This window comes from Schistocerca serialis, chromosome 3 (genome assembly GCF_023864345.2).
Source record: "Schistocerca serialis cubense isolate TAMUIC-IGC-003099 chromosome 3, iqSchSeri2.2, whole genome shotgun sequence".
NCBI lineage: Eukaryota > Metazoa > Arthropoda > Insecta > Orthoptera > Acrididae > Schistocerca > Schistocerca serialis.
In genome coordinates this window covers 480850823-480864322 of record NC_064640.1, presented here as the reverse complement: position 1 = coordinate 480864322, position 13500 = coordinate 480850823, and the positions used below count along the sequence as shown (strand labels likewise).

General features: G+C 42.8%; 1 protein-coding gene across 6 annotated transcripts in view; it reads left to right on the top strand.

The window, feature by feature from the left end:
• Positions 1-13500, top strand: part of LOC126470368 (single-stranded DNA-binding protein 3) — a 377943-nt gene that overhangs the window by 145127 nt on the left and 219316 nt on the right. For all 6 annotated transcript variants that reach the window (XM_050098180.1, XM_050098178.1, XM_050098175.1 and 3 more), the window contains exon 4: positions 3469-3553. In XM_050098180.1, coding sequence (XP_049954137.1) covers positions 3469-3553 — 85 coding nt within the window. The remainder of the gene's footprint in view (positions 1-3468; positions 3554-13500) is intronic.

Here is a 13500-nt window from a genome sequence, read left to right as displayed (position 1 = left end):
AGGACATCACACACATCCATGCCACTCCCTGACTTAAGCCTTCGCGAGCTCAACTCGATTTCTAAACTGAAGGAAACACTTCACGATATTCGCTTCAGAACTGCTACAAATTCGTCGGGCAACAGGTCGCGCCGCTCGAACTGTCAACACAACTGGCACTGCTAAGGGTATCGTACGACTTCCACATCTCTGGCAACGGGTTATACACAATGCTGGTGAAGGCTAGGAAAACTTTGAAACGCCTATCTATTTTGTACGAGCAGTAAATAAATAAATAGTTGCCACTATTAATGTTCCAATCCTCGTATTATATTAGATACAGTATAGACGAATAATTCGGCCAACTGTTTTACACACGTATAGGAGTGGTTAAATGCTCATACCGTAGAAACCTAATTGTAGAGACGTCTTGTGTTCTTGTGTAACTACCATCGACGAGAAGCACGAAGGGCAGTTCGGAAAGTAACTTAAGTTATTTAGTACATGGGAAAGAGGAATTGTAGTAACATCTGATGCCGGCCGGTGTGGCCGAGCGGTTCTAGGCGCTACAGTCTGGAACCGCGCGACCGCTGCGGTCGCAGGTTCGACTCCTGCCTCGGGCATGGATGTGTGTGATGCCCTTAGGTTAGTTAGGTTTAAGTAGTTCTAAGTTCTAGGGGACTGATGACCTCAGATATTAAGTCCCATAATGCTCAGAGCCATTTGAACCATTTTTTTAACATCTGATGTATGTAAATATACACAGAGAGTTGGGTTTTGTTACAATGGGCTCGTTAAGGCCTGGGTTAAAATATCTAATTAGCCATGCAGTGTAAGGTTTTCCATGATTTCTCTGAACCTCAGGAATCAATGCCCGGATGGTTTCATTTTTCAAAAGGATTGCCACTTTCATTACTAATCCTTGCTCAGTCCGAGTTTGTGATGCGTTTGCAATGATGTAGTCGACATTAGGCTTTAATCTTCTTTGTACGCAAAGACGCAGCTTGCTTCCGTACTCGTCTTGTAACCCGAGATAGACGGTCGATACGTCGTTGTACCTAGTGTTACAGAATGTTTGGACTGACGACTGCAATCTCAGAATCTGCTCACGGTGAAATGCACCTGGTGATCCGTTTACTATGGGAGAAATATAGAACTCGCATATACTCAGCCTCGGATTTTCGCAGTTTATGGAGAGAGAATTTTTAGTGACAGTGGTGCTGATTCTGTGGGACAGGTGAATTAACGTGAGCGGATCCAGCAAGGAATCGGTGGCCTTCAGAAGCCTTACATGAACTGGTGCGAAAGTGGAGAGATACACTTACATAATTTTGTAATTTGTGAATCGTCTATTAACTCTTCAGGGTTCCGGAGCAGTTGTGTAGGACGGGCAACTCGGGACTGGCGGACGGGGATTTTCATCCAAATAAGAGATAATAACAGTTGCGCCAAGTCGCTTGCTAGTTACGTTGATAGGTGTGCAAAAAATGATGTTCTAGCATCATTAGGAAAATTAGGTGCCCCTGAGAATTAATCAGGTGTTGTATATTAGTAGGCAGATTTTAAAGTGTGTGTTCATGTAGTGTAGACAGTAAGGCATTTATGATTCGTATGCCTATAATACGGCTATACTCCTCTGTAGTAGCGAGTACCCATGAAAAAGGATCTTCCTTAGCCACGTCCAGATAATTCTTACTGCCACATAAATAACGAATCTGACAAGGTGACAAGGACTGCGCCATTGAGAAACGTTAAAATCCTTTCCATTAAAGGAGTTCAGGGCAGGAACTCAGTCCTTAGATAGTTTCAGGTGCAATGCTTTCCATATTTCTCGAAATGAATACTGCTCGACTACAATTGATACTTAAGTTTTACTAAATACTTCTCAACTATTGTAGTCAGAAATTTCGCGTTTACTTTTGTTGCACGATATTAACTCAAAACTGCGGTACACGACATGATGAGGTTTGGTGACAGTTGGAATACTGTAAGGAAACTATCCAGGCTGGCCAACGAGATGGGTGACGCAACGCATTGAGATACACTGTTATCAGAATTAAGGAACTTCAGAAGCAAGGCACCACCTGCTGTACCCAATATCAATTAAATATCAGACGGTATGTCTCGAGTATTATACGTATAATTTCAGAGCATTATCGATCTTATTCATAAGGCGTATTGTGAAAAGTAATGGCCGTATAACACTGTACTGGGACGCGCCGGAAGTAATTTTTACGTCTGAAGACTTGTGGCCGTTAAGAATAACAAACTGTGTTCTATCAGGTAGAAACTCTTCAGCCCAGTAACACAGTTGTTCTGATACTCCACATGCCTGTATTATGTTTATTAGGCGGCAGTACGGGACTGTATCGAATGCCTTCCGGAAGTCAAGGAACACGGCAGCTGCCTAGGCGTCTCTGTTCATTGATTTCTGGGTCTCGTGGACGAACAGAGCTGGATTTCACATAATCGTTGTTTAAGGAACCAATGTTGATTCCAACTTATCAGGTTTTTGGTCTCCGGAAATGTCATACACAAGTAGCTTCAGACAGATTTTGGTGCTTCACTTATTTGTAAACTCACAATCAGTTCTTCATTAGTTAATCTATCGCATTCTTGCTGTTCTTAATTCACAATTAGGACGAAAGACACCTTCACACTTGGATGTACTTACTAGGTTCCACGGGAATACCAGTTGTTTACAAACAAAGTAACGAAGAAGTAAATCTACGATATACTGTTCTAGTGCCGTTGTTTGATTTAAATATAAACTTCATATCTGCTTGCCTGAAGCAGTATTTTGTGACCACACGTTTTCTTATTAAGATAGTGGAAGTCAAAGAACGATTTCATTCATTTTATATATCTCGTGTCTGATGTCCAATCAATTTCAGCAATTAACAGTATGTTGAGATCGCATGCTATGTTTCTCTAATTTCCCTCACGAGTATGTTGTCTTATTTTCTTCTGTTTCCCGTGAAGGCCTTTAAAGTTCGATTTTCCTGACAGAGAATTTTGGACTTTGTCAATTTGAACTTTAAAGAGTTCTTGGTCATGCATCGCTCGTTCGTGTGATGGAAGCATATTACGAGAAACCTAGTGGAATTTAGATCTGTTGCTGTTTTGTAGGTCATGATTTTGCTGTTCGACGCCTCTCGAAGCAAATTTGGATAGTTTCTCCGACTAAAGAGGAACGAGAATGAATTCCATGTGACTTTTCTTAAAAAAAAAAAAAAAAAAAGCCATCTCGACACTCATTCGCACCAGTATTTTACCAGGTAGGCAGGAGTGGGAATCGAATATATTTCATATTTCCCCTCGGGTTCATTGTCTCTCGTATTCCATTTCGTTTACATGAGGTCTGTTGGTATCTTCAACAGAATTATTACAGACATCTTCCCTCATAATAAAAACTAAATTTTAGAGTAATTCGGTCTACTCATACTGATGGATGGAATGATGATTCTGAAATGTTTCTATTTGTTACAGTGTATTTTGGGATCTGTATTGTGCGGCGCCAGAACGGAGGGATACTTGCGAGCATTCCAGCGAAGCGAAGGCGTTCCATGACTATGTAAGTATTCCTTTGTAGTAAATATAAGAATTTTTTTTTTGTGATTTCCTATGGGACCAAACTGCTGAGTTCACCGGTCCCAAGGCTTACACACTACTTATTCTAACTTAAACTAAGTTGCGCTAAGGACAAAACACACACACACACACACACACACACACACACACACACACACACACACACACACACATGCATGAGGGAGTACTCGAACCTCCGACTTGGGGAGCCGCGCGAATCGTGGCAAGACGCCATTGACCGCTCGGCTAATATGTGAATAACTGGCATTCATTTCTATAAGTATGTATGTTCAGAAGTTGCTGCTCAAAGCGGCAGTAGGTTCTTCTAGTGCTCCATGTTCAGTACCGCTCATTCATTTTACTTTCTATGTAATTATCTTCTTTTTCTTGTACCGTAGCCCCGCAGTGGTGCAGGGTCGGTATGGTTATTAACGAATTTGGCATGATTCATGTAAAGAATGGCCGGATGCCCTTCCTGTCGCCACACCGTTACCTCCGGGACGGAATGTGTATACTCCAAGTGTCAGCCTGTAGCGTCATTCATGTGAAAGTGAAAGTTAGTTTTGTAAATCGTTTACGAATCCTGCAACTGAGGCGGGACTAGGGTACCAGCTGATATTCACCTAGTTGGATGTGGGGGAAATCGCGTAACAACAACATCTACGCTGGCTGGCACACCAACCCTCAGCGTTCATTCGCCTGCCACATTCGTCCCGGATGCAGCACTTTTAACACACACGACTTTCTGGTCGGGTTTTTAGATTTTATTATTCTGAAACTAATATTTCCTATCTGTAGCTTCAATTTTTAGCTTGCTTCTTCGGAACAGATGCTTCGTGGCAATGCAGAGAATAACAGTTAGAATAAATGTTTGGTTTTAATTGTCTTTGAATGTCTTACATATCGTGTCAGCGTGTGAATGATACCACGTACTTTCTTTACACAAAACTAGAATAATTTTTACAGTCTTCCGAAATAAAATCACACCTAATCACTTGTTCCATGTTATTCTTCGAATGTTTATTCTTCACGGTACTAATCTGGATTTTGTTACCACACTCGCATGTACAACGAGGTGGCGCAGACGTTAGCACGCTGGTCTCGCATTCTTGAGAACGGCTGTTCAAATATCAGTCCGGCTGGTCAGATTTAGGTTTTTCGTTCTTCCCTGAAGTCATTTAAAGCAAACGTCCTTCTCCTAATCAAATGTGTACTCGCTACCTAAGACATCTTCGTCTACATCCTTTATTGTATGATTATATGATAGCGGAACAAACACTGGTAGCGGTTACTTCTGTAAAATATCTGGGAGTATGCGTACGGAACGATTTGAAGTGGAATGATCATATAAAATTAATTGTTGGTAAGGCGGGTACCAGGTTGAGATTCATTGGGAGAGTGCTTAGAAAATGTAGTCCATCAACAAAGGAGGTGGCTTACAAAACACTCGTTCGACCTATACTTGAGTATTGCTCATCAGTGTGGGATCCGTACCAGGTCGGGTTGACGGAGGAGATAGAGAAGATCCAAAGAAGAGCGGCGCGTTTCGTCACCGGGTTATTTGGTAACCGTGATAGCGTTACGGAGATGTTTAATAAACTCAAGTGGCAGACTCTGCAAGAGAGGCGCTCTGCATCGCGGTGTAGCTTGCTCGCCAGGTTTCGAGAGGGTGCGTTTCTGGATGAGGTATCGAATATATTGCTTCCCCCTACTTATACTTCCCGAGGAGATCACGAATGTAAAATTAGAGAGATTAGAGCGCGCACGGAGGCTTTCAGACAGTCGTTCTTCCCGCGAACCATACGCGACTGGAACAGGAAAGGGAGGTAATGACAGTGGCACGTAAAGTGCCCTCCGCCACACACCGTTGGGTGGCTTGCGGAGTATCAATGTAGATGTAGATGTAGACATGACGTAAACATGAAAGTTCCTTCGTCTTGTATGCGTAATATTATGCAAAGGAATCCAGTGTAGTTGCTTCTCTCGTGGTACGTTTTTCGGGAGAGACCGAATGTGTTAAATAACTTGAATTGTAATTACAAAATTGCTCTCACTCCACATGCGGTAGGCTTCAAAGTGAATATAAACTGCCGCCGAGTTATATCAGTCTTTATACTTCTCCTATAAATTTTTATACACAGGGATATTCTTAAGTGCGATGTACCTCAGCTTTGAAACTTAAACGTGTTGTGGAAGATGCTTTTCAGGTTATCAGATGAGCGGATCTTATTTATGAAATCGCTTAACGTAGGGGTTCTGTGCTTTGTTGGGTTTAAATCTGTTTACGCCACTATATATTCTGACGATGTAGCTGCGACGTAATGACAGTAGTGACATGGCTTAATAGCATTTGAAATATAGTGACTGTTTCCGTATTGCACACTTACTTGAAGCATCAATAACATCATGCTTAACAACGCGTGAATTCCACATTTCTGATACTCCAAAGCACAGATTCTTAAAAATAAGCATGATGTCGAATTAAAATGCGATACTTGTACGTATTCTACCTTAGATGAGTATTCGGTGCTCCAAAGAATGAGAGAGAAATGAACCTAGCTTTTTAATCTAAAATTCAGTGCAACAAGGATATTATTAGTGATGGACTTTTTTTAACGAAACACTTAATGTAAATGACTCCAATGTTTGAGTGGCGGAAATGAAACTGATTAAGCAGAAAGACGAAGATCAGTGATGTAAGACACGTTACTCATATTCGAAAGAAGCTAGATTCAAATGCCCTCCGGTTATATTTTCCCTGGTTTTCTCAAATAATTTCAGGAAAATTCTGGCATGGTTCCTCAAAACCATCCTTATCCTACCAGAGCTTGAGCGGCCAGCCAAAAATTCAACTCAGTGGACTTTTATAATCTGAGGATAATCAGTCCGTCAGTACCTTCTGACCTGGAACTGAATCAATATATGCAATCGTTACGTATGAGGCAGGAGAACGTGTCGTTGTCTTCCGCTGATTTTTATTCATTGAGTCCGTCCGGAAGAATAGAAAGAGCTTCTCTCCAGTTCAAAGATGTCGCATCTTCCCGGGTATTATCCTTGCGATTGTTGCAAGTGATGTAATAGAGGGGAGGGCAGAGTATTTTTGTATTCTCTGCATTTAGTTCTTGACATTTCCCATTGAAAACTGTTCCTAACCTCCCTAATACAGGCGTGTGAGATAAATTTGTCCAGATCATGTTTCCCTACTCTGACTTAGCTCAGGTCCTTGACCACTTCCGGGAAAAGGGCAACGAGCGGTCACACTCAGATTTGTAAGTATAATCTACACTGAAACGCCAAAGAAACTGGTATGGGCATGCGTATTCAAATACAGAGATACGGAAACAGACAGAACTCAGCGCTGCGTTCGGCAACGCCTACATAAGACAAGTGTCTGGCGCAGTTGTTAGATCGGTTACTGCTGCTACAATGGCAGGTTATCAAGATTTAAGTGAGTTTGAACGTGCTGTTACAGTCGGCGCGCGAGCGATAAAGTGACTTATTTTCCCTTATGACCAGTTCAAGAGAGTACGTGAATATCAGGAATGTGGTAAAACATCAAATCTCCGACATCGCTGCGGCCGGAAAAAGAGCCTGCAAGAACGGGACCAACACGACTAAAGTGAATCGTTCAACGTGACAGAAGTGCAACCCTTTCGCAAATTGCTGCAGATTTCAATCCTGGGCCATCAGCAACTGTCAGCAAGCGAATCATTCAACGAAACATCATCGTTATGGGCTTTCGGACCCGAAGGCCCACTCGTGTACCATTGATGACTTCACGACACAACTTTAAGACTCGCCTGGGCCCGTCAACACCGACATTGGACTGTTGACGACTGGAAACATGTTGCCTGGTCGGACGAGTCTTGTTTCAAATGGTATCGAGCGGATGGACATGTACGGGTATGGAGAGAAGCTCATGAATCCATGGACCCTGCATGTCAGCAGGGAACTGTTCAAGCTGATGGAGGCTTTGTAATTGTGTGTGTGTGGTGTCACCACCAGACACCACACTTGCTAGGTGGTAGCCTTTAAAAATCGGCCGCGGTCCGTTAGTATACGTCGGACCCGCGTGTCGCCACTGTCAGTGATTGCAGACCGAGCGCCGCCACACGGCAGGTCTAGAGAGACTTCCTAGCACTCGCCCCAGTTGTACAGCCGACTTTGCTAGCGATGGTTCACTGACAAATTACGCTCTCATTTGCCGAGACGATAGTTAGCATAGCCTTCAGCTACGTCATTTGCTACGACCTAGCAAGGCGCCATTATCAATTGATATTTATCTTGTGATGCATGTACCGTCAGACCGATGTTCACCAGTTATGGATTAAAGTTAAGTATTCCAGTAGTTACTTACGTTCTTTGCTACTATAAATTCCCTTACCTGTTCCAGACCTCACGCCAGCCTGCGTGAGCTTAAACGCGTGCCTTTCGGCTTCCTCTCCTAGTGACTTGGCTGTCTTGTGTATCCCACTTCGATCTGTTTTTTTTTTCCAATATTAATTAGAAAAACGAGTGGCCTATAGACGTGGACGAACTGACGGGCAGACGATTACCGTTCAACTTGGTCTTCATCGCCAAGGACATAAGTTGCAGCACTAACTCATATGCGGGAAAAGTGCTGGAAAGAATCCACCTTGACCATATCGGGTGAAATGTCTCGGCGTTCGCCTAGAGAGATACATAAAATCAAGGAAAACCTGAATCATACTGATAGCGCGGAGATATGAACCTCGTTCGGCGAGAGACAAGGAACTGTGTACTTCGCTGCGAAATGTTTGCCGTCGGACTTACAAAAACACGCGGCGTAACTAATCTTTCCGTTGTGACTGTGATAACGAAATGACCTGCTTTACTGCAGATTGCGCAATCATATCCTATAGTTGCGCACAACAGGCAAGTCCTATGTAACGAAATGTGTTGGCGTCGTGTAAGTGCTACTAATCTAGAACAGCGATTCTGTCTGTGGGGGAGGGTAGGGTCCTTGGTGATTAGGGGAGGGGTGGGGTGGGGGCGTGATAACAATGAATGGGTGCGCTAGCTAAAGAAAAAATATATTCTGACACAACAAAAACCAAAATTCACGTTTACACTGATATAATGCGTTTATAAATGGGACTGTAGCAGTACTACAAACTGCGTTTATTACGATTCAGTGTCAAGTTAAAAACAAGTTTTTAATTAATAAAAACTTCCTTGGCCCTGGCTTCCAGAGTAAAGTTTTTCGAAGAAGGGTTTAATATTAGAAATAGACGCACTGACTTCTTTTCTACGTTTAGCTGAAATTTATATTTGGTCTTCAAAGCAGTCAACGCAGAAAATTTGGTTTTGCGAAAGACAGGATGTTGAAAATGGTAATAGCATGCGAAACGCTCTTGTTTTTACTACAGGAAACTCTTCATCCACCCCTGCCCAGAATTCAAAGAGCAGTTTATTACTAAACTGTCTTTTGGTTTCGCCACTTGGTGTGATGTCTTCATAGACTACTGCTTACGCAGTTGAGAGACCTTCGGGAGTATTTTTGCCCGCTACCTGTCAGACAGGTAGCGATAGATGGCCACAGATTCTAGTTTTGTCAATGTAGCCGATCGGTGTTGCGAAACAGCAAAAATTTTACTTATTTTTGGTAATTTGTAAGGTTTGTAACTTTGTACATTCAGCGTCGTATGTATATAGCTATCATACGAGGAAAAGGGGTGTGGGGCCGGCCGATGTGGCCGAGCGGTTCTAGGCGATTCAGTCTGGAACCGCGCGACCGCTACGGTCGCAGGTTCGAATCCTGCTTCGGACATGGATGTGTGTGATGTCCTTAGGTTAGTTAGGTTTAAGTGGTTCTGAGCTCTAGGCGACTGATGACCTCAGATGTTAAGTCCCATAGTGCTCAGAGCCATTTGAACCAAAAAGAGGTGTGGGGATGAGATGAAAATTATGACTGAAAAGTGGGACGCGAATACTAAAGACTGAAATACACTGGTCTATACCACAGATTCTCTAAAATACACAATGTAACAAAGAAATGACTTGGAATTCAAAGTTTGGACACAATTTCGGTTAATTAGCATGGGCGCCCCTGGTCAAAGATAACAAAAGAAAAATTTTTACGCATCTTATTTGAAGCGTTTGTGAAAGTTGTTTCCACAACTAGAATATCGATCATGCACTGCCTAACCAAAAAAATGTGAAGCACCGAGAGAACATGGTCGGATGTCAATGGCATTTCGTACATGTACACACCATGGGCGAGTGTGTAAATGATTCAACAGTTGTTATTTTCTGTGACAGGTAGAACGACCACCAGAGTGCATTAATTTTCTTCGCGTTTGGTGTTTTCTGTTCGTGTTTGGTGTTTTGTTCTTTCGCGTTTTTTTTTTTTTTCGTCTGATGCTGTTACCAGGCCTGGTAGTCTATATAAGGGGCGCGAACAGTGTCGGGTATTAAGTGATCACTGTGAAGTGCGCGGAGATGTCACTGTACTTTAGTGAGACAGCATTATCAGCACCTGGCATAGTCTGAAAGGTGCATCATTGCTAGTCTCCATTGGGTCCGCTGGCTGAATCGTGCAGTACGCAGATTTGTAGGGCATTCGGATGTGACATGGACTGATATTGGACTGCAAGGCAAAGGGAGGACGCGTATATCTGTCGTTAAGGTAACGGTTGACTACGTCTGGCCACCAGGAGCGGTTCGCCGTACTGTGCGCGAAGCACATCGTAACGCCTTCACATGTGCATCTGCCATCCGAGGAAACGTAATGGACTTTTTGTAATACTGTCATCGCATACCATTAGTCGGAGACCTACGAGCAGCCGGAATATGGGATTACCGTCCCACGCGTAGGCTGTCTACATAACACCACAAACGTTTGCGCCTGGTGTGCTGCCGTGAGTGGGAAGCATGGACTGCAGATGGTGTAACAGCGTGTTCGACGGTAAATCTCGGTTCTTCACTACCCGGCATGATTGTCGGCGTGAGCGACAGCCACCTGGGGAGAGGTCCCATTTTTCCAACGTGTTGCTCCTGGCGTCATGGTGTTCGGAGCCATCAGATATGACTTAAGTCACGGCTGGTTGTGATTGTGGGAACTCTGACGAGAAAACGATATGTCATGGACATGCTGCTTTGACATGCGACAGTATAGTGGTGCTATTTTTCAGCAGGACAATGCTCGTCAATAAAAGGCGCGTGTGTCTATGAACTGAACTGTTTGCGTGATGGAAAGGTTCTCTCGTGGCTAGCAAGATCTGCAGATGTGTCCCTGCCAGTATGCAGAATATCAAGGACCAGTTAAAACAGTCTTGGGGCGACTTGCCGCAGGAGAGGATACAGCGGCTGTGATACCCTTTCTAACAGAATCCGTGCAGGCATCCAGGTCATAAGGGGATGCAACGTCATGCAGATAAATAGGCTCGTATTCTTTGTAAATTTGACTTGCTATTGTAATAACTGAAATGACATCACAAAGCCTCTCAATCCTTGGAATTTCATCCTCCCCTTCTGGGTCCCTCACTTTTGTTGTTAGGCGGTGTACTTTATGTTAATTGCTGTTTGTTTCGTGGAATTAATCCATAAAACCTTAAATTTTTGGAACCCACAAGTCTTCTCTAGCTGCACTGATTTTACACAGAAGCGATGGAGCAGGATATCTGTTACGTTTGCACCGTTATCAATTTGTCTTGCTAGCCCGTTTTTGTTGTTCATTTTGCTGTATTGTCAGTTTAATTAAAGTTCCACCATACAGTCTTTCAAACTTCTTAAATATTTTAATTGGACTTATTTCCATCGTTGGGTCGGTTGTAAATTTGTTCGCTGTCTTAGTCATCTCTACAAGGGAAAGCCAGTAAGACCTCAAACACAGCCGGAACGTATAGATACATCAATGTGGGGTTCTTGGTAAGCTAAAGCGAGCAATATGGCGAATTTTTCTAAAGTATGCCAAGTACTATTTAACCATTACAGTTGCCTAATTATTACACAGATATAGTTTGTTTTAATTTTAATGGAAGTATGTACTTCATGTAGAATTGGGAAGAGCCTTCGGAAAGGATCTCAGTGACGTAACATGGGTGGAAGTTACCCAAATAAAAACAAGAAGACATCGGCAGAAACCACTGTTCAGTCGTCAGGACTCGTCACAAACGTCTGCCCTACTGTACGGTTGGTGTGTTTACCTGCCCGCGTGAAGCCCATCAATCTGCGCTCTGCTGTGGCGTTCAGTTAACTTACTCGTGAGGGCTAGTCAGACTTTCACAATTTATATATGACAGTCAAAAACGTGGATATGGTTGTCATTTATGGTAGCTGTCGTCAAACTGTGAGATCGGCGCTGCGGTAGTGTGATGAAACGTATCGTGATCGTGACGAACCCTCACGACCGTCCTTTGCAGACATAACAAAATGGCTCTAAGCACTATGGGACTTAACATCTGAGGTCATCAGTCCCCTAGACTTAGAACTACTTAAACCTAACTAACCTAAGGACAACACACACACCCATGCCCGAGGCAGGATTCGAACCAGCGACCGAAGGAGCAGCGCGATTCCGGACTGAAGCGCCTAGAACCGCTCGGCCACAATGGCCAGCGCAGACATAACATACTTCAAGAAATTGCAATTGTGGTGAATAAAATACGCCACTGAAAAAGACAACTGGAAAGGTTCAAGTAACATTGTAGCAGGGGTAACACAATTCGCAAATCACTACAAGGAAACTCGTAGCAGCCTTGAGAGACAATTCCAGTGTCCCATATTTGAGGTCATTAACTTTAGTTTGGAGATTAAAAGGTCGCAGCTGGTGAGGTATGAAGAACGTTCTCGACAAAAAGTATTGTCTTCGTTAACTATTGTTGGGCGTTTCTAAAGGGATGAATGGTGGCTAAGATTATAACCTCCATCCCATCCAAATTTCACAACCTGCATCCCATCAACATCTAGTCCGAGTTGGAGCATTTATTGAGCGACTTGACTCACATTCTGATGGAACAGATTTTAAGTATCTATGTCACATCCTGATGTAGGTATTGTATCGTTTCTCAGATTCAGTTTAAGCTGCTGCTGGTATGACGTTAACAGAGGCCCGGTAGATCGCTCAGATGTAAAGTTTATTTTCAATTTCTAGTGTCCTGGATGTCGTTGAGTCTTCAACTTGTATCATTCTCCCTCTCCTTTCTACAACATTGTTCATTTCTATGAAAACATAAATTTTGTTGTTATTCTGTTCTAAAGATCAGTTTCGGCATTTTCGCCATTTTCAAGTACCCGCGTAGCAACGAACTCAAATGGGACACGTTTCAAAAAATTATAAAATATGAAATAGCAAGCTGATTGTTGAGTCGCAGCATTTAAGCTGTGAAGTACCATACATAGTTATATAGATGACGATTCCTTACGCTAGCTGCGCGTAAAAATAAAAGCAAACCGATTGTACATCAATGTGCACGACTCACAATATAACATATAAATATGTAGCGAGTGTAGAATATCTTGCATCTGCTGTGTTCTGAGACGTGAAAACCGCCGTATAATGAGTCTTGACTGTTTTGACGCGCACCCAATGTACCGATATTGTAATCCATGTGATTACGTATGATCCTTAATTGTTTTTATGTTACGATGTTACAGTCAGTTTAATATTATAAATGTAATTTTTTGAATTGTGTCCTGTAAGAGTTCGTTACGTCTTGAGTGCTCTCGACAGTAGCGGCAAGGCTGAAGCCAATCGGATATACAGATAAAAAAAAATGTTTATTATTAGTGAACAGCCTATGGCGAAATTATACCCTGCTTCAGTCGATAATTTTCTTACTGTTTGTCAATAATGATATTCTGAGTTTTCAGTATGTCCTGTTTAGTTTATTAATACGGTGTTGGGAACCTAAATGTTCATTTAGGACGAATCTTTTACGTGGACGAGAGCTTTTTTCGACTGAAGCA